The sequence below is a fragment of the Syngnathus acus genome, chromosome 5, assembly GCF_901709675.1.
Source record: "Syngnathus acus chromosome 5, fSynAcu1.2, whole genome shotgun sequence".
Taxonomy (NCBI): domain Eukaryota; kingdom Metazoa; phylum Chordata; class Actinopteri; order Syngnathiformes; family Syngnathidae; genus Syngnathus; species Syngnathus acus.
This window is the reverse complement of record NC_051091.1, coordinates 14,232,996-14,257,507: the sequence shown is the minus strand read 5'-3', so window position 1 is coordinate 14,257,507 and position 24,512 is coordinate 14,232,996. Positions and strand designations below refer to the sequence as shown.

General features: G+C 46.6%; 1 protein-coding gene across 1 annotated transcript in view; it reads right to left on the bottom strand.

Annotated features, from left to right (window-relative positions):
* Positions 1–19,905, bottom strand: part of ano10a (anoctamin 10a) — a 221,477-nt gene extending 201,572 nt beyond the window's left edge. The window contains exons 1-2 of the mRNA XM_037252069.1: positions 19,776–19,905; positions 13,073–13,270 (exon numbers count right to left, since the gene is read on the bottom strand). Of these exons, the coding sequence (XP_037107964.1) occupies positions 13,073–13,270; positions 19,776–19,905 (328 nt within the window). The remainder of the gene's footprint in view (positions 1–13,072; positions 13,271–19,775) is intronic.
* Between the last annotated feature and the right edge of the window lie 4,607 nt (positions 19,906–24,512).

The following is a 24,512-nucleotide window of genomic DNA, read 5'->3' as shown; positions in this document are numbered from 1 at the left end:
GCCCGCCACATCATTTTATGTGGCCCGCGAAGACAAATTGTGCATCAAATTCGTGTGTCATAACTAGAATTGCAAATTGTCTTCACTTTTAATCACTTTTTTTTTTTAAATATTTGACCAGTTTTTACTCGTCTGATTTGAAAACTAGTTATTTGTCAGTTTGATTTGTAGCTTTTACTGTATATGATATGAGGTGCTCATACATTTATTTGGGTTGACAGTATTAATGGCCCTCCGAAAGAAGCTATGACTACAATGCGGCCTGCGAAAAAAACGAGTTTGACACCCCTGGGCTAGGAGATGCAGACCTCGGTGCAGGAGAGAGGAGCCATTTTTAGGGCGTCGCCATCTCCATTCTTTAGGCCAGCCTGTTCTTTTTAACAGAATTCGAATTTTGGAACAATGAGAACTGATCACTCGACTTTTCCACCAAACAGCATTTTAGACCTCTAGCCTCTTACCCTTTTTTTACTATATTTTTGAGTTTTCAATCGAGAGAACTTCGAGACTGAATAACTTTTGCTCTATTGAGAAGGGTGAGTGGAAATTATGGTTAGTTGTTCGAACAATTGAAACTTGTAATTCTTTTTCTTGCTTATTCATTAAATTTCTACTTTATAATCATTTAATTTTGATTGATGATTATTTTGTGCCTTCATGCCACGCCGCAGTGGACAGGGGTTCTGGTGACGATGCGAGCAGCAGTTTATGGAGGAGCTTGTGGGAGAGACCAACAAGGATGGAGTTGCAGTAATCCAGACAGGAAGTGATGAGAGAGTGGACCAGGATAGCAGCGCTGTTGGGAGTGAGTGATGGACGGAGGCGGTTGATGTTACAGAGGTGGAAATAGGCAGAACGGATGATGTTGTTGATGTGGGTGCTGAATGATAGGGTGCTGTCGAGGACGACACCCAGGCTCGGAAACCGAAGAGTTGTCAGTGGTGAGTGTAAAACTGAGCTGCTTGCTGAGGGAAGCTTTGGAACTAATGAGGACTACCTCGGTTTTGTCACTGTTGAGTTTAAGGAAGTTTGAGGTGAACCAGGATTTGATTTCTTGAAAGCAGGCAAAGATGGAGGAGGGTGGGAAAGTCAAAGAGGTTTTGGAGGAGACGTAGAGCTGGGTGTCATCCGCGTAACAGTGAAAATTGATGTTATGTTCCCGGAATATCAGGCCGAGTGGGAGGAGGTAAATGATAAATAAGATGGGACCAAGGACAGGGGAGAGGGATGAGATGTGAATGATTTTAACTAAATAAATTGAGAACGGCCAGAGAGATATGAGTGGAACCAGTGCAGGGGTGTGTCAGACAGTCGATAGAGGCTAGGCGGTCAAGGAGGATGGAGTGAGAAATGGTGTCAAAAGCTACGCTTAAATCAAGGAGAATGAGAATGGATATTAAACCAGAGTCAGCTGCAATTAGGAGATCGTTTGTGATTTTAATGAGGGCTGTTTCTGTACTGTGACGAGGGCGAAAACCGTACTGGAACTGCTCATATATATTATTACTAGAGAGGTGAGTCTTTTTCAACAAACCAAACAACTTTTTCGAGAATTTTGGAGAGAAATGGCAGGTTGGAGATGGGGCGGAGGTTACTGAGAATATTGGGGTCTGAGCCAGTTGTCGTAACAGCAGCAGATTTGAAAGACAAAGGGACAGAGCCAGAGGTGAGGGAAGAATGGATGATGGGGAGAGAGCCTATGACCAGGGAAGAAGGTAGGGGGTCAAGTTGAAATGTAGATGGCTTTGAGTTACGAATGAGTTTAAAGAGGTCAGCAGCAGAGGGAAGTTGGAAGCAGGAGAGGGGGTGGGGGGTGGATGGGGGAAGAAAAGAGATGGACAGCTAGACGAGTAAGGGGTCAGTTGCTGGTGGATGGTGGCTATTTTATTGTCAAAAAAGGATATCAGGGTGTTACAGTGGTCAATAGAGTAAAAGTGTGGGGGGAGGGAGTCAGGGGGCGGGTTGAATCGTTAATCACGGAGAACAGGACCCTGGTGTTTCCCCGCACCGGCAGTAATTTTATCCGCAAACTACTGAGATTTGGCGGAGGAAATTGCATTCTTATATTGGAGAATGTGGGTGTGGAATAACTTTTTGTGAATGGTGAGTCTGGTTTTGCTAGAAAGCCACTCCAGCTGTCGTCCTTTAGCTTTCAGTTGACGTAGATGAGGAGTGAACCAGGAAGCAGAGGGGGGGAAGGAAACAGTCTGGGTTTAGGGGGGGGCAAATGAGTTCAGCAGAGTTTGTAGTCCATCGTCGTAAGTAGAATCCAGCTGATCCGGTGTATAGGGGGGGTGATTGTGGGTAGACTGCCAATGGCTGTTGTGACATCTGCTAAATTGATGTTTTTGATGTTGCGGAAGGATATGACACGTGACTGGTTTTGGACAGTGTGAGACTAAGATTATAAGAAACCAGCAAGTGATCAGACAAGCCTGTTCCCAGATCCACAGAAGAGCAGTTAAAAGAAGTGACACCGGAGCAGTAGACTAAATCTAAAATATGGCCTTTGGTGTGAGTAGGGAAATCAATGTGTTCTTTGAGTCCAAAACTGTCCAGGCAGAAGGTGAAATCCTTAGTAAGAGTGGTGTTAGTGTTGTCCATGTGGATGTTTAAATCATCTAGCAGAATGATGTTGGATGAAAGTGAGCAGATGTGGGTGAGAGATGTGGTGAATTCATTATTAAAGTCCTTATTTGGTTTGGGTGGGCGGTAGATATTAACTAGAATAGTTGGTGTGGGTCCATTCTGCTGCAGAGCCGCAGATTCAAAAGAACTGGACACTGGCACTGAAACAGATGAGACCTTCCAAGTCTCACGGTGAAGTATCGCGAGACCTCCTCCGCGACCGGTGAGACGTGGTTTGCAGGTGTAAACAAACCCAGACTTGTTCAGCTGAGAGAAGTCGTCGGGATGTTGCCACATTTCAGTTAAACCAGGGGTGGGCAAACTTTTTGACTTGCGGGCCGAATTGGGTTCTAAATTTTGACCGGGGGGCCGAACCAGGAGCAGATGGATGTAGTGTTTGTGTGAAGTAATATAAATGACATGTAAAGGTCATTGCATAAAAGGTTTTTACTTTTAGTAGATACTAAAGCATGGATATTAAAAAAAAGCTTTTTGAAAACAAATGCATTTATTAACAGCATTAAAAAAATATTTCACCAAAAAACTACTATCAGTGATTCTTATTAAAGACGACACTGTTATGTCGAAATGTGGAAAATAGCATTTTCCATCACTTCAGCGCCTGCAGGTTAGATTTATGAAATATGTTTATCTAATGAGGCGAAATCACATCCAACGGCAAACATTCTGACCAAATTCATCATCTTGAAGAATCAGTGAAAGAATACATTAAATAAAGTAATAAAGAAATCAATAGTATTGTTGGTTTCCCTTTTTTGCTAGTGCATCATAGTCTGGAGTAAAATTTGTTGTGGTAATTCTTAGGATAGAGCCGAGGTGTCGGTCCGTTAACCTAGATCTGTTCATGTGGCTGAACGTCTTCTCACACACGTAGGTCGAGCCAAATTGTCCACTCTTTTTTAACATTCGGCACTCAGTGTCCATCTTTCTTTTCTTCGGGCCACTCATTTTAATGGAAGGATTCCAGGGGAAGGTTTGTGGGTGGCATTAGCGTAAAACTGTATCTGAAAACTCAGCGCGCGAATTACGAGAATATTGACGTCACAGCCGACACTCGAAATTCGGCACTGATAGATGAAATTACTACGTACTACTGAGTACGCACACGCACTTGTGAGTGTGCACCGAGCTTTCTGACACGGCTCCCGGGAGTAAATGCGCGGACATTATACTCTTTCATCACAGCAACATCTTCAGTACAAATCAAACAGACACACTTTCTGTTGATTTCTTTGAAGAAATACTCATTTTCCCAACGTGTTTGAAATATTCTACACTCACTTGCTATTTTGCGTTTCTTCGGTGCAGCCATTTCTGGGGACTCGCGGTAAAAGTTTTTCTTCGCTTGATTTCATTTGTGTGGCGGGCTCCATCTAGTGTTGAAACCGAGAAGTGCAACAGAGTTGAGCTCAAGCTTCTTGTGCGGGCCATATTCAATTATGTTTTCAGAATTTGCTGCGGGCCAATAAAAACTGGACCGCGGGCCGCAGTTGGCCCGCGGGCCGTAGTTTGGACACCCCTGAGTTAAACACAAAATGTCATACTTGCGGTCGATGAGGAGGTGCTGTAGTAGTTGTCCCTTGCCAGTGAGGGAGCGGATGTTGAGTAGTCCCAGTTTGACGTCGCAGTGTTGGTTGGAGAAGGAAGCGTTAGCTGACCTAGCTAGGCTAGGTAACGCGCTGTAGTCCACCTTCCTATGGATGGCGGCGGGTGGAGGACCAGGTGGAGTTTATGGCAGTGGAGTCATCAATGCGGTAGCTTCGTCCAGCACCACGGTGGATGTATCTCCGGCGGTGAAGGCGAGCGATGTCCGGGAAGTGTTGCAGTACAGATGGGGGAGCAGACCGGAGGAGCCGGAGTTGGAGAAGCTCCGTGTTCGTATACTGGATCAAAGTTGACGCTGGATAAATCATGACGGACAGGATAGTCCACCAGAGCACAAAGCTCACGGCAAGGTTGTAGATTAGCATTACGCACGGCCCGGGCAGAAGAACATTAACCGGGACCGGGGAGGCAGTTACCAGGTAAGTGTAAAGCAAACACACTAGCACACAGGTAGCACCTGGGCGGTCAAAGACACGCTACAGACAGACAGGTCCGCTTGAGAGTTGACCCAGAATGAAAGCCAAGAGTACCACGTTCATCAAAATTTAGTGATCTGCTGCAGACTTTGCAGAAAATCAAAGCAAAAACGACCGGAGAGCAGTGGCAGCAAGTCGCGCCAGCGTTCACTCACATCCGGTAGACAGGTCAATCAGATTTGGCAGGTCATTCCGTTCCACCCTTGGGGAAACTACCGCTACTGAAATTCTGGTATCGTAACAACCCTAGAGTGTACAGTTTGCACATGTGAATCTCATTTTGCTAAGCTCTCACAAGTGTAATGTGCTACAGGACTGTCTCAGAAAATTTGAATATTGTGATAAAGTTCTGTTTTCTGAAATACAATTAAAAAAATATAAATGTCATACATTCTGGATTCATTACAACTCAACTGAAATATTGCAAGCCTTCTATTATTTTAATATTGCTGATTATGGCATACAGCTTAAGAAAACTCAAATATCCTATCTCAAAATATTAGAATATCATGAAAAAGTATACTAGTAGGGTATTCAAATCACTTGAATAATCTAATTAACTCCTGAGCCTTGAAAAACACTCAGCTTGGTTCAGTAAACTAAATCACAAGTATGGGGAAGACTGCTGATCTGACTGCTGTCTAGAGGACCATCATTGACACTCTCCATCAGGAGAAGACACAAAAATACATTTCTCAAAGAGCAAGCTGTTCACAGAGGGCAGTTTCAAAGCACATCCACAAAAAGTCTGTTGGAAGGGGGAAATGTGGCAGGAAACGCCGCACAACCAAGAGAGATGACCGCAGCCTTAACAGCATTGCGAAGAATTCCAGAATTTGGGGGAGCTTCAAAGACAGTAGACTGAAGCAAGTTTTGCATTTCTTTTGGAAGTCAAGGCGTCTGGAGAAAGACTGGAGAGGAGTAAAATACAAATTGCTTGAAATCTAGTGTGAAGTTCCCACAGTCAGCGATGGTTTGGGGAGCCATGTCAGCTGCTGGTGTTGGTCCACTGTGTTTCATCAAGTCCAGAGTAAATGCAGCTGTGTACCAAGAGATTTTAGAGCACTACATGATTCCGTCTGCTGAAAAGCTCTATGTAGATGATGATTTCATTTTCCAGCATGATCTGGCACCTGCCCACAGTGCCAAAACCACCAGTAAATGGTGTACTGACCATGGCATTACTGTCCTCGATTGGCCTGCCAATTCCCCTGACCTGAACCCCATAGAGAAATTGTGGGGTATTGTGAAGAAGTAGCTGAAAGACACCAGACCCAACAATGCAAATGAGTTAAAGGCTGCTATTGAAGCATCCTCGGCATCCATAACACCTCAGCAATGCCACAGGCTGATTGCCTCCATGCCACGCCGCATTGATGCAGTAATCCGTGCAAAAGGATTCCCAACCAAGTACTGAGTGCATTAATGCAGTGGTCCCCAACCTTTTTTGCGCCACGGACCAGTTACATGTCAGAAATATTTTCGCGGACCGGCATTTATATAAATCAATAATACATTTATATAAATAAATAAATAAATAAATAATACATTTATAATAAATATATAAATACGAAGAAATAAAATGATACGACTGACATAAAAACAAGCACAAATGACAAAAATAAAACTCACCATTACGTTGAATTAGTGGGAGCACTGAGTTTGTTTCTCAGAAATGAGCCGGTCCCATCTAGACGTAATCGGAGACAATGACACCCGAAGTGATTAAGGTTTGTCTTTTATTGCAGGATGCTTGGTCTCCATGTGTTGAAGCAGTTTTGAATGCTTCATTGCCTGGTTAGTTAGCCTGTCGCCACATATTAGCTTTGCGGGCTCGACTGGGGAAACATGTCACGTGACCGGGACGAGTGTCTTGACCTGAATTAATTGATCGTCAATAATTTTTTTTTTTTCTGTGCGGCTTGGCGGCCCGGTACCAAGTGACCCACGGACCGGTACCGGTCCGCGGCCCGGTGGTTGGGGACCACTGCATTAATGGACATTTTCAAATGTTTGATTTTGTTTTGCTGTTATAAATCTTTTTTTTGTACTTGGTCTGGGGAAATATTCTAATATTGTGAGATAAGAGTTTTGAGTTTTCTTAAGCTGTAAGCAATAATCAGCAATATTAAATTAATAAAAGGCTTGCAATATTTCAGTTGATTTGTAATGAGTCCAGACTATATGACATTTTTGTATTTTTAATTGCATTTCAGAAAATAAAGAACTTTATCACAATATTCTAATTTTCTGAGACAGTCCTGTTTTTGAAGAATTTTGTAATGTATCTGTTGCATACTGGTATTTTTGGTCATGGAGAATGTATTTTTACTATTACCGTATTTTTTGGACTAAAAGTCGCTCTGGAATATAGGTCGCATTAGCCATAAAATGCACAATAACGTGAAAAAAAACATATGTAGTAAGTCGCTACGGAGTATAAGTCGCATTTTGGGGGAAATCTATTCGACAAAATCCAACACCAATAACAGACATGAACGAGCAACAACACGCTAAACGATAGGTATGCTAACGTGACAAACACAAACGAAGAGCTGAGAACGGTCCTGACGCAACAGAGTTATTCAAATAACTATTGCATAAATAACACGTTTATAAAACCAACTGTGACACTCCAATTCATTAAATCCATCGATCGTCCTTTATGTCAACATAAATGTGCGCCGCTGACGGTGGTTGCACTTCAAAATATTCCACAGGCCCATATAACGATATATAAATTATATATCAAATAACTATTATATAAGCAATAATGTTATCAAACCATCTGTGTCACTCCAAATCATTAAATCCATCGATCGTCCTTTTTTGTCAACAATGCCGGCCGGGTGCGCGCAGCTGACGGCGCTTGCACTTCAAAATATTCTACAGGCCCATTTAACGATATATAAATTAGATATCAAAGAACTATTATATAAGCAATAATAGTGCTGACGCATTACGGCACTGCAACTTACGGTAGCAACCGCGTGCTGAAATATGCCGACGACAAGACTCTGGTGGGTCTCATCACCGGGGGCGACGAGACTCAGTACAGGTCGGAGGTCGACCTTCTGGCCACGTGGTGCAGGGACAACAACCTCCTGCTGAACGTCAACAAGACCAAGGAGATTGTTGTTGACTTCCGGAAGGGTCACACTCAACACCTGCCACTGACCATCGACGGTGCTGTGGTGGAGAGAGTGAGCAGCACCAGATTCCTGGGGGTGCACATCAGTGAGGATCTCTCCTGGTCCACCAACACCGCATCACTGGCGAAGAAAGCTCAGCGCCGCCTGTACTTCCTGTGGAAACTCAGGCGAGCAAGTGCTCCACCGGCCGTCATGACTACATTCTACCGTGACACCATTGAGAGCGTCCTCTCCAGTTGTATCGCTGTTTGGGGTGGTAGCTGCACTGAATACAACATGAAGGCCCTGCAGCGCATAGTGAACACGGCTGGTAAGATTATTGGTGCTTCACTCCCCTCCCTGAAGGACATTTACACCTCCCATCTCACCCGCAAGGCGACCACGATTGTGAGTGATGTGAGTCACCCCGCTCACTCTTTGTTTGATCTTCTGCCCTCTGGGAAGAGGTACAGGAGCCTGCGCTCCCGCACCACCAGACTCACCAAAAGCTTCATACTCCAGGCTGTTAGGATCCTGAACTCTCCCCCCTTCTGCGTAGCGTCCTGTACTTTTGCACTATATTCTGACTGACTGCTGTATGCACACTTGCTCCATTTTTGCTCCTCTTATTTATTATGTTATTTGTGTATTTATTATTTATTCATCACTCTTATTTATTCATTGTTTGTGCCTTCTTTTGATTTTTTTTGTGTTGTTTACTTGTATGTATATTGTGTACTATGTCTTGTCACCGTGGGATAGTGGGAACGTAATTTCGATTTCTTTGTGTGTCTTGGCATGTGAAGAAATTGACAATAAAGCAGACTTTGACTTTGATATTATCAAACCATCTGTCACTCCAAATCATTAAATCCATCGATCAAATTCCTCGTCCTTTGTCAACAACGCCGCGCGTGCGCCCTGACGTCAGCATCGTCGTTATTACACAGATCTAGTATATAACTATATTGTAGCGTTAACAAAGTACAAGGAAAGACGTGGGTTTGGTAAACGGCTCTTTATTTAAGAAAACAAACTTCCAGGCGTGTGGCGGCGTGGACTTCCATCCCCGGAGGTGGCACTTCCAGCCACGAAGAGAGCTCCATAGAATAGGACCGGGCGTGCATAAAAGTCATGTCCGAGCCCCATCCACTGTCCCCGGACAGCCACCGGGCCGAGCGCCGGCCCCCGACTTCCATCCACAGAGGTGAAAGAGAGCTCCGTAGAGTAGGACCGGGCGTGCGTAAAAGCCATGTCCGAGCCCCATCGACCGTCCCCGGACAGCCACCCGGCCGAGCGCCGCCCCCGACTTCCATCCACGGAGGTGAAAGAGAGCTCCGTAGAGTAGGACCGGGCGTGCGTAAAAGCCATAATAGTTTTTCAAACCTTCTGTGTCACTCCAAATCATTAAATCCTTTGAACTCTTCGTCCTCCGTGTCACTTACAAACAAAGCCGCTAATGATGCCGGTAGTACGTGGGGCCCTTCGTCATCCCGTGATCGAATCTTTGTCCTTTATGTAAACAACCGCCGCGCCGCGACGCTGACGTCACTTGAAATTCAAATTACAATAATCGCTTGCTACATCGCGGTTCGTTTATTGCGGTTTCACCTTTTTTTTTTTGTTTAGAAAATTTGTGAAAAAATTCACATATAAGTCACTCCTCAGTATAAGTCGCCCCCCCACCCAAACTATGGAAAAAAACACGACTTATAGTCCGAAAAATACGGTTTTTAAGGAATTCATTGCTCATGATGGCGTACCCCTGGACCAACTCCGGGAATGTAATAATTGCATAGGATGTGTAAATGCCTCTCCGTGAGTCGTCACCTTATCGTGGTGGAGGGGTTTGCGTGCCCCTCTGTTCCTAGGAGCCATGTTGTCTGGGGCTTCATGCCCCTGGTAGGGTCACCTATGGCAAACGGGTCCTAGGTGAGGGGCCAGACAAATCACGGCTCACACTAGCCCCTTATGATGAATAACATAAATGGATTTCGCTTTCCCTCGCCCGGACGCGGGTCACCGGGGCCCCCCTCTGGAGCCAGGCCTGGAGGCGGGGCTCGAAGGCGAGCGTCTGGTGGCCGGGCCTTCGCCCATGGGGCCCAGCCGGGCACAGCCCGAAAAGGAAATCTGGGTCCCCCTTCCCATGGGCTCACCACCTGTGGGAGGGGCCAAAGGGGTCGGGTGCAGTGTAAGCTGGGCGGCGGCCAAAGGCAGGGACCTTGGCGGTCTGATCCCCGGCTGCAGAAGCTGGCTCTTGGGACATGGAATGTCACCTCTCCGGCTGGAAAGGAGCCCGAGCTGGTGTGCGAGGCAGAAAAGTTCCGACTAGACATAGTCGGACTTGCCTCCACGCACAGTTTGGGTTCCGGTACAAGCCCTCTCGAGAGGGGCTGGACTCTCTTCCACTCTGGAGTTGCCCACGGTGAGAGGCGTCGAGCAGGTGTGGGTATACTTATTGCCCCCCGGCACATTGGGGTTCACCCCGGTGAACCAGAGGGTAGCCTCCCTCTGCCTTCGGGTGGGGGGACGGGTCCTGACTGTTGTTTGTGTCTATGCACCAAACGGCAGCTCAGAGTACCCACCCTTCTTGGAGTCCCTGGAGGAAGTGCTGGAGAGCGCTCCTTCTGGGGACTCCATTGTTCTACTGGGTGACTTCAAAAAAACTTAATAAGGGTGTCCATGTGTGCACTTGGCACCAGGACACCCTAGGCCGCAGTTCGATGATCGACTTTGTAGTCGTGTCATCGGATTTGCGGCCGCATGTTTTGGACACTCGGGCGAAGAGAGGGGCGGAGCTGTCAACTGATCACCACCTGGTGGTGGGTTGACTCCGATGGTGGGGGAAGATGCCGGTCCGACCTGGCAGACCCAAACGCTTTTTGGCCTGCGGGACACCGGAGGCAGCTGACAGGTACCGGATGGCCAAGCGGAACGCGGCTTCGGCGGTTGCTGAGGCAAAAACCCGGGCGTGGGAGGAGTTTGGCGAGGCCATGGAGAATGACTTCCGGACGGCTTCGAGGAAATTCTGGTCCACCATCCGTGCAACGTCAACACTGTTTACAGTGGGGATGGCGTGCTGCTGACCTCGACTCGGGACGTCGTCTGTCGGTGGGGAGAATACTTCGAAGAACTCCTCAATTCCACCTACACGCATTCCATTGTGGAAGCAGGGCCTGGGGACTCTGAGGCGGACTCTCCAATCTCTGGGGTCGAAGTCACTGAGGTAGTTAAAAAACTCCTCGGTGGCAAGGCCCCGGGGGTGGATGGGATCCGCCCGGAGTTCTTAAGGGCTCTGGATGTTGTGGGGCTGTCATGGCTGACACGCCTCTACAACATTGCGTGGACATCGGGGACAGTGCCTCTGGATTGGCAGACTGGGGTGGTGGTTCCCCTCTTTAAGATTAAAGATTAAAGATTAAGATTAAAGTCCCAATGATCGTCACACACACACCTGGGTGTGGTGAAATTTGTCCTCTGCATTTAACCCATCCCCGTGTGATTTTAATCCATCCCCTGGGGGAGAGGGGAGCAGTGAGCAGCAGCGGTGCCGCTAAGAAGGGGGACCGGAGGGTGTGTTCCAATTACAGGGGAATTACACTCCTCAGCCTCCCTGGTAAGGTCTATTCAGGGGTGCTGGAGAGGAGGGTCCGTCGGGAGGTCGAACCTCGGATTCAGGAGGAGCAGTGTGGCTTTCGTCCTGGCCGTGGAACAGTGGACCAGCTCTTCACCCTCAGCAGGATCCTCGAGGGTGCATGGGAGTTCGCCCAACCAGTCCACATGTGTTTTGTGGACTTGGAGAAGGCGTTCGACCGTGTCCCTCGGGAGGTTCTGTGGGGGGTGCTTCGGGAGTACGGGGTACCGAGCCAACTGATAAGGGCGGTTCGGTCCCGGTATCACCGATGCCAGAGTTTGGTCCGCATTTCCGGCAGTAAGTCGGATTCGTTCCCAGTGAGGGTTGGACTCCGCCAAGGCTGCCCTTTGTCACCGATTCTGTTCATAATTTTTATGGACAGAATTTCTAGGCGCAGCCGAGGCGTTGAGGGGGTCCGGTTTGGGGACCTCAGCATCGCGTCTCTGCTTTTTGCAGACGACGTGGCGCTGTTGGCTTCTTCAGGCCGTGATCTCCAGCTCTCACTGGAGCGGTTTGCAGCAGAGTGTGAAGCGGTCGGGATGAGGGTCAGCACCTCCAAATCCGAGTCCATGGTCCTCGATCGGAAAAGGGTGGAATGCCCTCTCCGGATACTTAGAGGCGACTTAGATGTGAAATTATTAACACATTATTACGTGATCATTAACACATAACTTACTTACTAGTATATCACTTCACATTATTTTCACACTAAACCGCAACGAGGGCAGGGCGCTCTAGGCCTATGAAATAATTGGAACAGCAATTGATGATGAGTCTGACGTCAGCACCGCATCGACTTCTGGAGTCAGCTGGGTTGTTTATGGTTTTTTGATATATAGTTTATATATATATATATATATAGTTATATAGGCCTGTGAAATAATTGGAACTGCAACTGACGATGACTGACATCAGCGCCGCATCTACTTTTTAGCCAATTATATAGCGTGACATCATCAAAAGGCTCAGGTCCCTGAGCCGATCTGGTCACCCGAGTAGATCTGGCTGTTTATGCTTAAAACGTGGTAATGCTTAAATTAGTTTAAAATGAATCTTGTTTTCAGGGTTGGGGAGACTGGTTTTAAATTGGTGAATTTGATGCCGTTTTCAATATCGGCCTAAATACCATCCTATTTAGCATTGCCTGACCAATAGGAAATTACCAAATTTTTACTAATATCAATTGATAGATTATCGGTTCGATAGATATCGTGTTTCGCTAGTACTAACATTGTGTTTTATTAGCATTTGCATGAGCATGATTAAAAACAGATTTAAAACCAAACAATAAAACGAAAACATAGGGCTGGGGTGGGCAATTCCGGTCCTCGAGGGCCGGTGTCCTGCATGTTTTCTATGTCACCCTGTTGCAACACACCTGATTCAAATGGTTAGATAATTAGCAAGGTCTGCAGAAGGTGGATAACAATCCTGATCATTTGAGTCAGGTGTGTTGCAGCAGGGAGACCTATAAAACATGCAGGACAGCGGCCCTCGAGGACCGGAATTGCCCACCCCTGACATAGGGGAATGGTTTACAAGAAACACAATCGGCATTTACTCATCCTGGATGTTACCATGGAATTCTTTAAAGTTGTGGCTGTTGATGCACGTAAAACTCCTCATTGATCCATCACTAAACTCCTTGAAGAGACCCAAATCCTCAGCACCAGAGAGTAATCTTGGCCAGGAGGCTGCCACAAGAAAAATGTTCGGGTTTTCGTTTTCCTCCATCACAATTTCAGAGCGGAGCTGATCCACATGCAGTTCAGCACCTAATGCAGCATATAAAGCATATAAAACATCCTCAGATTGTTATGAAATTGATATGAAAGCAGTCAAAATGGTAATTCTCAGAATCTCTGAACCAGTTAGTACGTACATCGCCAACAGGCTAATTTTAAATTACCGTATTTTCCGCACCATAAGGCACACCTAAAAGCCTTTAATTTTCTCAAAAAACTAAGGTGCGCCTTTTGTTTAGGCCGAATTCCAAAATCTGTTGAGTTGTTTTGTTTGGCTTCTGTAATATACAGGCGTAATATGTAGACCCGTTGAACCAATCAGAGGACATTACATTTGGGGCAAAAAAACAATCAGAGGACTGTACGTAACACGTAGAGTACATACCTCCACCACCATTGATAAATAAATACTATCGTTTGTGTAAATCTGTGAAGTTGTTTTATGTAGACGTAATATGTAGACCCGATGAACCAATCAGAGGACATTACGTTTTATGTAGATCGGGGCAAAAAAACAAATCAGAGCCGTCACAGTGCTTGATTCTCCTGTCTAGTCAAACCTAAACGCCATTGAGAATCTATGGTGTGTTATCAAGAGAAAAATGAGGGCCACCAGACCCAAAAACAAAGTAACTGACAGCAAACAAAAAAAATGTGGGCTTTAAGCAATGCCACAATGTTTCAAGGTAGTGACCGGCAAAGAGAATTCCCAACCAAGTACTGATGATTGACATTGTTTTGAAAATACTATATTTCAATTGATTTTTTTCTGCAAAACTGAGAAATACAGGGTAATTTGATCATAGTGTTCAGATTTTTTTGAATTCCTATTATCATGGGTTTCATGAGCTGTAAACCCAAATTGTGTGAGAATAAACAAATACCGTATTTTCCGGACTGTAAGTCGCTCCGGAGTACAAGTCGCACCAGCCATAAAATGCATAATAAAGAAGAAAAAAACATGTACCGTATTTTTTGGACTATAAGTCGCTTTTTTATTCATAGGGGGGGGGGGGGGGGGAGGGCGACTTATAGGTGAATTTTTTTCACAATATATATATACAATGCTCAAAGAAATTACAGGAACACTTTGAAATCACATCAGATTTCAAAGGTGAAAAAAAAACGACTTTTTGAGCAGTGTATATACAGTGCCTTGCGAAAGTATTCGGCCCCCTTGAACCTTTCAACATTTCGCGACATTTCAGGCTTCAAACATAAAGATATAAAAGTTTAATTTTTTGTCAAGAATCAACAACAAGTGGGACACAATCGTGAAGTGGAACAAAATATATTGGATAATTTAAACTTTTTTAACAAATAAACTGAAAAGTGGGGCGTGCAATATTATTCGGCCCCCTTGCGCTAATACTTTGTAGCGCCACCTTTTGCTGCAATTACAGCTGCAAGTCGCTTGGGGTATGTCTCTATCAGTTTTGCACATCGAGAGACTGGAATTCTTGCCCATTCTTCCTTGCAAAACAGCTCGAGCTCAGTGAGGTTGGATGGAGAGCGTTTGTGAACAGCAGTCTTCAGCTCTTTCCACAGATTCTCGATTGGATTCAGGTCTGGACTTTGACTTGGCCATTCTAACACCTGGATACGTCTATTTTTGAACCATTCCATTGTAGATTTGGCTTTATGTTTTGGATCATTGTCCTGTTGGAAGATAAATCTCCGTCCCAGTCTCAGGTCTTTTGCAGACTCCAACAGGTTTTCTTCCAGAATGGTCCTGTATTTGGCTCCATCCATCTTCCCATCAATTTTAGCCATCTTCCCTGTCCCTGCTGAAGAAAAGCAGGCCCAAACCATGATGCTGCCACCACCATGTTTGACAGTGGGGATGGTGTGTTCAGGGTGATGAGCTGTGTTGCTTTTACGCCAAACATATCGTTTTGCATTGTGGCCAAAAAGTTCGATTTTGGTTTCATCTGACCAGAGCACCTTCTTCCACATGTTTGGTGTGTCTCCCAGGTGGCTTGTGGCAAACTTTAAACGAGACTTTTTATGGATATCTTTGAGAAATGGCTTTCTTCTTGCCACTCTTCCATAAAGGCCAGATTTGTGCAGTGCACGACTGATTGTTGTCCTATGGACAGACTCTCCCACCTCAGCTGTAGTTATCTGCAGTTCATCCAGAGTGATCATGGGCCTCTTGGCTGCATCTCTGATCAGTCTTCTCCTTGTTTGAGATGAAAGTTTGGAGGGACGGCCGGGTCTTGGTAGATTTGCAGTGGTCTGATACTCCTTCCATTTCAATATAATTGCTTGCACAGTGCTCCTTGAGATGTTTGAAGCTTGGGAAATCTTTTTGTATCCAAATCCGGCTTTAAACTTCTCCACAACAGTATCTCGGACCTGCCTGGTGTGTTCCTTTGTCTTCATGGTTCTCTCTGCACTTTAAACAGAACCCTGAGACTATCAAAGAGCAGGTGCATTTATACGGAGACTTGATTACACACAGGAGCATTCTATTTATCATCATCAGTCATTTAGGACAACATTGGATCATTCAAAGATCCTCACTGAACTTCTGGAGTGAGTTTGCTGCACTGAAAGTAAAGAGGCCGAATAATATTGCACGCCCCACTTTTCAGTTTTTTATTTGTTAAAAAAGTTTAAATTATCCAATAAATTTCGTTCCACTTCACGATTGTGTCCCACTTGTTGTTGATTCTTGACAAAAAATTAAAATTTGATATCTTTATGTTTGAAGCCTGAAATGTGGCGAAATGTTGAAAAGTTCAAGGGGGCCGAATACTTTTGCAAGGCACTGTCGAACCATCCGTGTCACTCCAAATCATTAAATCCATCGAAATCATTGTCCTCTGTGTCACTTAAAAAAAAACACCGCTGCTGACTCCGGAAATACATGCGGCGCTGACGTCAGACTCAGTGGCGGCTCCAATTATTCCACAGGCCTAGTATGCTCTCATGCAGTTTAAAGTGAAAATAATGTTAAAGTAATCAACTATACTACAGTAAGTAAGTAATGTGTTAATTATTAAGTAGTAAAGTGTTAATCATTTCACATATAACTCACGCCTGATTAGTTGTCGCACCCCCGGCCAAACTATGAAAAAACTGCGATTTATAGTAAAGAAAACACGGTAATTGAAATTGTTTACAGTAAGGGTTCTGAATATAAAATCTATTAAGGTCTCTTCGAATAGAGTCATTGAAATGAATCCTTTCATGATATCCATCCATCCATCCATCCATCCATTGAAAAACTAAAAAAAAAAAACTCTACTGGGGGAAAAATGAGAAACCTTGAGAAGAAACCACAGAAGGGAGAATCCCCCTTCCAGGCCGCAATGGATGCAGAGAGGGCACATAGAACACATAATGTACAACATCCATCCATCCATCCATCTTCTTCCGCTTATCCGGGGTCAGGTCGCGGGGGCAGCAGCTTCAGGAGGGACTCCCAGACTTCCCTCTCACCAGCCACTTTGTCCAGCTCATCTCTGGGGATCCCAAGGAGTTCCCAGGCCAGCTGAGAGACATAGACTCTCCAGCGCGTTCTGGGTCGTCCACGGGGTCTCCTGCCAGTGCGACATGCCCGGAACACCTCCCCAGGGAGGCATCCAGTAGGCATCCTGAGGAAATGCCCAAGCCACCTCATCTGGCTCCTCTCAACGTGGAGGAGCAGCGGCTCTATTCCGAGTCTCTCCCGGATGGCCGAGCTTCTCACTCTATCTCTAAGGGAGAGCCCGGACACCCTGCGGAGGAAACTCTTTTCGGCCGCTTGTATCTGGATCTCATTCTTTCGGTCACGACCCAGAGCTCGTGAGGGTAGGAGCGTAGATCGACCGGTAAATTTAGAGCTTTGCCTTTTGGCTAAGCTCTCTCTTCACCACGATAGACCGGTACAGAGTCCGCATTACAGCCGACGCTGCACCAATCCGCCTGTCCATCTCACGCTCCATCCTGCCCTCGCTCGTGATTAAGACCCCAAGATACTTGAACTCCTCTACTTGGGGCAGGATCTCGTCCCCGATCCGGAGAGGGCACTCCACCTTTTTCCGACTGAAGACCATGGATTTAGATTTGGAGGTGCTGACCCTCATACCGATCGCGTCACTCTGCTGCGAACTGCTCCAGTGAGAGCTGGAGATCACGGATTTGAAGAAGCCAACGTTGTCTGGAAAAAGCAGAGACGCAATGCTGAGGTCCCCAAACCGGACACCCTCAACGCCTCGGCTGCGCCTAGAAATTCTGTCCATAAAAGTAATAAACAGAATCGGTGACAAAGGGAGGCCTTGGAGGAGTCCAACTCTCACTGGGAACGAATCCAACTTACTGCCGGAAATGTGGACCAAACTCTGGCATCGATGGTACAAGGACCGAACCGCCCTTATCAGTTGGCTCGGCACCCCGTACTCCCGAAGCAGTGTCCACAGAACTTCCCAAGGGACACGGTCGAACGCCTTCTCCAAGTCAACAAAACACATGTGGACTGGTTGAGCGAACTTCCATGCACCCTCGAGGATTCTGCCGAGCGTATAGAGCTGGTCCACTGTTCCACGGCCAGGACGAAAACCACACTGTTCCACCTGAATCCGAGGTTCGACCTCCCGACGGACCCTCCTCTCCAGTACCCCTGAATAGACCTTACCAGGGAGGCTGAGGAGTGTGATTCCTCCGTAGTTGGAACACACCCTCCGGTCTCCCTTCTTAAAGAGGGGAACCACAACCCCAGTCTGCTAATCCAGAGGCACCGTCCTCAGTGTCCACGCAATGCTGTAGAGGCGTGTAAACCAGGACAGCCCCACAACATCCAGAGCCTTTAAGAACTCCGGGCTGATCTCATCTACCCCCGGGGCCTTGTCTCCAAGGAGTTTTTTTAACTACCTCAGTGACTTCGACCCCAGAGATTGGAGAGTACACCTCAGAGTCTCCAGGCCCTGCTTCCACAATGGAAGGCGTCTTGGTGGACTTGAGGTCTTCGAAGTATTCTCCCCACTGACTCACGTCCTCCCGAATCGAGGTCAGCAGCACGTGGTGTCCACTGCAAACAGTGTTGATGGTGCACTGCTTCCCCCTCCTGAGACGCCGGATGGTGGACCAGAATTTCCTCGAAGCCGTCTGGAAGTAATTCTCCATTGCCTCGCCAAACTCCTCCCATGCCCAGGTTTTTGCCACAGTAACCGCCAAAGCCGCGTTCCGCTTGGCCCTCCGGTACATGTCGGTTGCCTCCAAAGTCCCACAGGCCAGAACGGCCCGATAGGACTTCTTCTTCAGCTTGACAGCATCCCTTACGGCCGGTGTCCACCAGCGGGTTCGGGGTTGCCGCCACGACAGGCACCGACCACCTTACGGTCACTGCTCCGGTCGGCAGCCATAGCAATGGAGGCACGGAACACGGTCCACTTGGATTCAATGTCCCCCGCCTCCTCCGGGACGTGGGAAAAGCTCTGCTGGAGGTGGGAGTTGAAGCTCTTCCTGACAGGGGATTCTGCTAGACGTTCCCAGCAGACCCTCACAGTACGTTTGGGTCTGCCAGGTCGGACCGGCATCTTTCCCCACCATCGGAGCCAACCCACCACCAGGTGGTGATCAGTTGACAGCTCCGCCACTGTCTTGACCCGAGTGTCCAAAACATGCAGCCGCAAATCCGATGTCACGACTACAAAGTCGATCATCGAACTGCGGCCCAGGGTGTTCTGGTCCCAAGTGCACACATGGACAACCTTATGCTTGAACATGGTGTTCATTATGGACAATGTGTGTCGAGCACAGAAGTCAGAACACCGCTCGGGTTCAGATCAGGGCAGCCGTTCCTCCCAATCACGCCCTTCCAGGTCTCACTGTCATTGCCCACGTGAGCATTGAAGTCACCCAGTGGAATGATGGAATCCCCAGAAGATGCGCTCTCCAGCACTTCTTCCAAGGACTCTAAAAAGGGTGGGTACTCTGAAATGCCGTTTGGTGCATAGACAAAACAACAGTCAGGACCCGTCCCCCCAATCCGAAGGCGGAGGGAGGCTACCCTCTTGTTTACCGGGATGAACCCAAATGTGCAGATGCCCAGCCCGGGTGCAACAAGTATGCCCACGCCTGCCCGACGCCTTTCACCGTGGGAAACTCCAGAGTGGAAGAGAGTCCAGCCCCTCTCAGGAGGGCTTGTACCATAACCCAAACTGTGTGTGGAGGCAAGTCCGACTTATGTCTAGTCGGAACTTTTCTGCCTCTCACACCAGCTCGGGCTCCTTTCCAGCCGGAGAGGTGACATTCCATGTCCCAAGAGCCAGCTTCTGCAGCCGGCGATCGGACCGCCAAGGTCCCCGCCTTTGGCCGCCGCCCAGCTCACTTTGCACCCGAGTCCTTTGGCCCCTCCCACATGTGATGAGCCCATGGGAAGGGGGACCCACGTTTTCTTTTTGGACTGTGCCCGGCTGGGCCCCATGGGGAAAGGCCTGGCCACGAGACGCTCGCCTTCGAGCCCCACCTTCAGCCTTTCATGATATTTTTCTGTTTTATCTTTCTAATGTCTATAACAAAGCCTGTCAACTTCATACAATTTACATACCTCCTTCTTGCTGTTTTTCTCTTATTCTTCTCAGCAGCCATGCAACAGTTTCCTCTTTAGTTTCTGGGGACAGTACTACCACGACCTGTGGTAAAATTCCAGGGCCGCATCTGGGGCCTGAAATCTCCATGGTCATCTACTTTCACCTGTAAAGGCCATAGGAAATAAATCAAGCAGATGAGTTGAAAAGAAATTTTGAAATTAATGAAAACATATGATAATGTCGGTCAAGTTATAGCACTTTTTGTAATCATGGCGACGACAAATTTTAATGGCAATTCACCACTCTAAATTGTCTGTCGGTGTGAGTACGTGTGGCCTGCAATAGGCTGGCGACCAGTTCAGGGTGTCCCCCGCCTACTGCCCAAAATCAGCTGGGATAAGCTCCAACCCGCGACCCTCGTGAGGAGAAGCAGTTCAGAAGATGGACGGACGGACGGACGGATGGAAGGTCTTGGACTACATATACTATATACATATACCACCACATTTTTTAGATCTATGTAAAAGGAACTGCTTCATACAAAAAAAAATTGTACGGGACACCAACGAGCCATTTTTTAATGAATATTATGCAACTACAAAGTGATAAAATATTGATGATTTTTGCAGGCCTGATTTGTGTGCAGTGTTTCATGAGTTTTCTTGCATGTTTAGACCCTCAAAAATAGTATTGTTTTCTTGGTGAACGTCTCATTACCACGGCAACAGGTTTTGAGAAAACTCACAAACTTCATGAGTCAAGTCAAGTCAAGTCAAGTCAAGTTTATTTGTATAGCCCTAAATCACAAGCAGTCTCAAAGGGCTTCACATAGACAAAAATTGACAATTATTCTCAAAGCATCCCCTGATCTTAAGCTCCCAAAAGGGCAAGGAAAAACTCAAAAACCCCTGCCAGGGGAAAATGAGAAACGTTGAGAAGGGACCACAGATGGAAGGATCCCCCTTTCAGGATCACCAGGTTGTAATGGATGCAGAGAGGGCACAAATAATACATAATATGAAAATCAAAAAAGTGGATGTCCAAGTCAGAGCGAAGGGCTGCCGGAGGAGCCCTCTACTATCCTGGCAGTGGAGGTTGAGCTGCAGATCCCCCAACCTGAATTGGCCCACGAGAATCCAGATAGCCGCTGTCAGCTTGGGTGGCACCTAACCACCTCCCCGGCCGCGGAGGGGGGGTGGGGGGGGAGAGAAAACAAAACAAACTCCGGCCGAATCGGCCACTACAGGTTAGTTAAAGGCCATGTCATAGAAATGTGTCTTTAAACGTGTCTTAAATGTTTCTACTGAGGTAGCAGTCCTAATATCCATTGGGAGGGCATTCCAAAGCTCTGGAGCCCGGATAGAAAATGCTCTAGACCCTGCAGACACTTTCTTGGCCCTCGGTGTCGCTAAAAGGGTCGCGTTTTGCGAACGAAGGTTACGAGACGGAATATAAGGAACAACTAGGTCGACGAGATACGAAGGCGCTAAGCCATGCAGTGATTTATAGGTTAATAGAAGAACCTTGAAGTCACATCTTAAATGGACCGGGAGCCAATGTAAGTTGGCTAATATTGGGGTAATGTGATCAAATTTTCTTGTCCGTGAGAGCAGCCTTGCAGCAGCATTTTGTACTAACTGTAGACTTTTGATGCGGGACTTAGGAAGACCAGAGAATAGTACATTACAGTAGTCCAGGCGCGACGTGACGAACGCATGTATAATAGTTTCCGCATCACCGGTCGAGAGGATCGGACGAATCTTTGCAATATTACGAAGGTGAAAAAACGCAATTCTGGTTATATTCTTAATGTGCTTTTGAAAGGAGAGAGTTTGGTCAAACATTACCCCGAGATTAGTTACAGTATCGCTCTGAGTGATAGTACGGTTATCTATAGTTATAGCGGTTTCCTTGAACAAGTGTTGAAAACGAGTTGGACCAATTATCAACATCTCAGTTTTATCTGGGTTAAGACGAAGGAAGTTGAGAGACATCCATTGCTTGATCTCCGCAAGGCATGCCTCAAGATTACAACAGTTCCTTCTCAGCCCAGACTCCCAATACTTTTCAGGCTTGGACGATTTTGTTTCTCCAGCGTGGAACTCATCTCCCTGACTCTAAAGTAAGTTTGAATCTTTTTATTACACTGTTCGATCTTTTTTACTTCGCAGCCGGAGTGCCTGGGAGAGCGGAGGCTTCGTGGCTGTTTGTCTACCGTCGATCATTGGACACAAAGTAATCGCAATGAGTCAACTTACTTTTGGTTTGAGCAACATCAGCAATGGGCAGGCAGGGTCTGCGCATAAGTGGACAGACAGCTGCATAAGTGGGGGAGCACAATTTAAATTTCAACACGAGCGGGAGATGTCAGACACGTTCATGTGACAATGCAACCAGAAGGTGGGCTGAAGGCTTTATAAATATGGTGGAGCAATTTATACTTTAAATAATAAAAATAATAATAAAAATAAGTTGCATTAATACAGCACCTTTCAAGAAACACAAGGATGCTGCAGAATAAAATCATACAATAAAATAAATCATGGCCTAAATTCAACACAAAAGAATAAGAGGAAGGTAATAAAAAACAGGGTAGTTAGATGGAGTAAACCGTCCAGAACAGGTGGGTTTTGAGATTTGAATATGGAAAGAGTCATAGGAGGTCAGGTGGTAGAGTGTTCCAGAGCAGGGGGCTAGAATGACTGAAGGCTCTGCCCCCCATAGTGCTGAGATGGGCAGGAGGCACAAAGAGATGGATGGAGGAGGAGGATCTGACAGAACGAGTGTTGTCAAGGATGACACCCAGACTTTTAAACTGAAGCAGAACCCTGGAGAAGAGATGACAATGGGGGCGGGGAGGGCGGGGACGGGGCAAATCAGGTAGCGAGAGAGGTGGCAAAATGTGGAGATGAATGCTGAGGATTTTCTGGTTGAAGAAGTCCATTATGGAATTACAGGTTTCTGTGGAGTACACTTGATGGGGTACAGAACCGAGTGGCTGGAAGATTTTGTGCAGGACAGAAAAGAGCTTTTTGGAGTTCCTGGCATTGGAGATTGCATGTTTGGGGGCGGGTCCTCCTGCGGCATTCGCAATGTAGGGCCCGCCAAGCGATCAGCACAATTAAAATTTCAACACAAGAGCAGGGAAAAGGGTTGTAGTGTGTTTCAGCTGCATGTTTAGGGGCGGGGGACCATGCCTCCTCCCGCATTCGCAACACAGGGCTCGTCGAGCGGGGCAGCACAATTTAAATTTGAACACAAGAGCAGGGAAAAGGGGTGTAGTCAGTGCACTGTCGGACACGTTCGTGCGATTGTGCACCGGAAGTGGAGTGAAAGCTTTATAAGTACGGTTGTAAATAACCAAGTCATATTATTTCACATTTTTAGTGATTTTATTTTATTGTGACATTTGGATTTAGTCGTTACATCCTGTTTAGTGCTTCCTGTTTAGTGCAGTTTGCAAAGAGGTAGCTTGATAGCTTAAAGACAGTCAAGTTTGTTATATAATAATAATAATACATTTTATTTAGAAGCGCCTTTCAGGTCACTCAAGGTCACTTTACAAAGAGTTAAAACAAGTTAAAAACAAATTCAAACTATAGCATCTACTATACAATACTAAACACAGTAAACACAGTAAAACAGTACAAACAGTAAAAACAGCCGGTGAGTAGTGGCAGCAAAACGCGCCAGCGTGCACTCAGACCAGCGTCCAAACCGGAATCATGAATTGCTGTCAAATATGAACAGGATTAAAATGGTGACCGATAGGCGCAGCATCACCTAGCAAGGTTGCATCGATGTCCCTTCCAAAGACTTTCAACGGGTCTTTTTCCTGCTCTCATACGGTTTTAGGTTTGCATGGGAGGCGAACTCAGCAGGCAGCCGCTCGTACTCTGTTTCCTCATCGTCCTCTCGGTCCACGCTGGCGACGGGCACGTTGTAGTGGCGATCGTCCTCGGTGACGAGGCTAACACGAGGCCACTCGCCTTTGTGTCGTCGGGGTAGTAGGCCACAAATTCCTCCGTGTCCGCCATGTATAGGTGGTATACCTGCAGGGAACAGCGCAGGGCGTCGCCCAGTAGGCACATCTCCACCTGCTCCACCCCGGCGCTTGATGGCAGGTCTTTCCCGTGAATCCGCTTTCTAGCTCGTTACCCTTGACGGAGTCCACCGGGTACATGACCGTGTGCTCCAGCACGTCAGCCACTGCGCCCGCTGTCATGTGCGTCGTCACCGAGATGTGAGGGGGAAAGCTCTCGTAGTCGCTGTCACCGGGAGCGGGCTGGCTGCCTTGGCTCGCCATCTGCGATATAGCCCTAATTTATCGTGGATAATTGGTTCCAAGACTACCCGCAAAAGGTGAAAATCCGCGAAGTAGCGTCACTTTCTCATTTTTAACATACTACATAATTTTTTTGTGTATCAATAAATGTATATTAAACCCTATAAGTGCATATGTTATCATTAGATAATTAAATAGTTTCACACACGTAAATACTATTAATAGTGTAAATGACATGATACGCGTGTGTGTGTGTGTGTGTGTGTGTGTGTGTGTGTGTGTGTGTGTGTGTGTGTGTGTGTGTGTGTGTGTGTGTGTGTGTGTGTGTGTGCGTGTGTAACGTATGTAGATGTAACTAAAGTATACATACTGTAAATATGCTTTAGAACTCTTAAAATAACCTTTTTATAACAAGGTACAAGCGTGCATACTGTAAATATGTTTTTAGAACGCTTTTATTATTATTAAC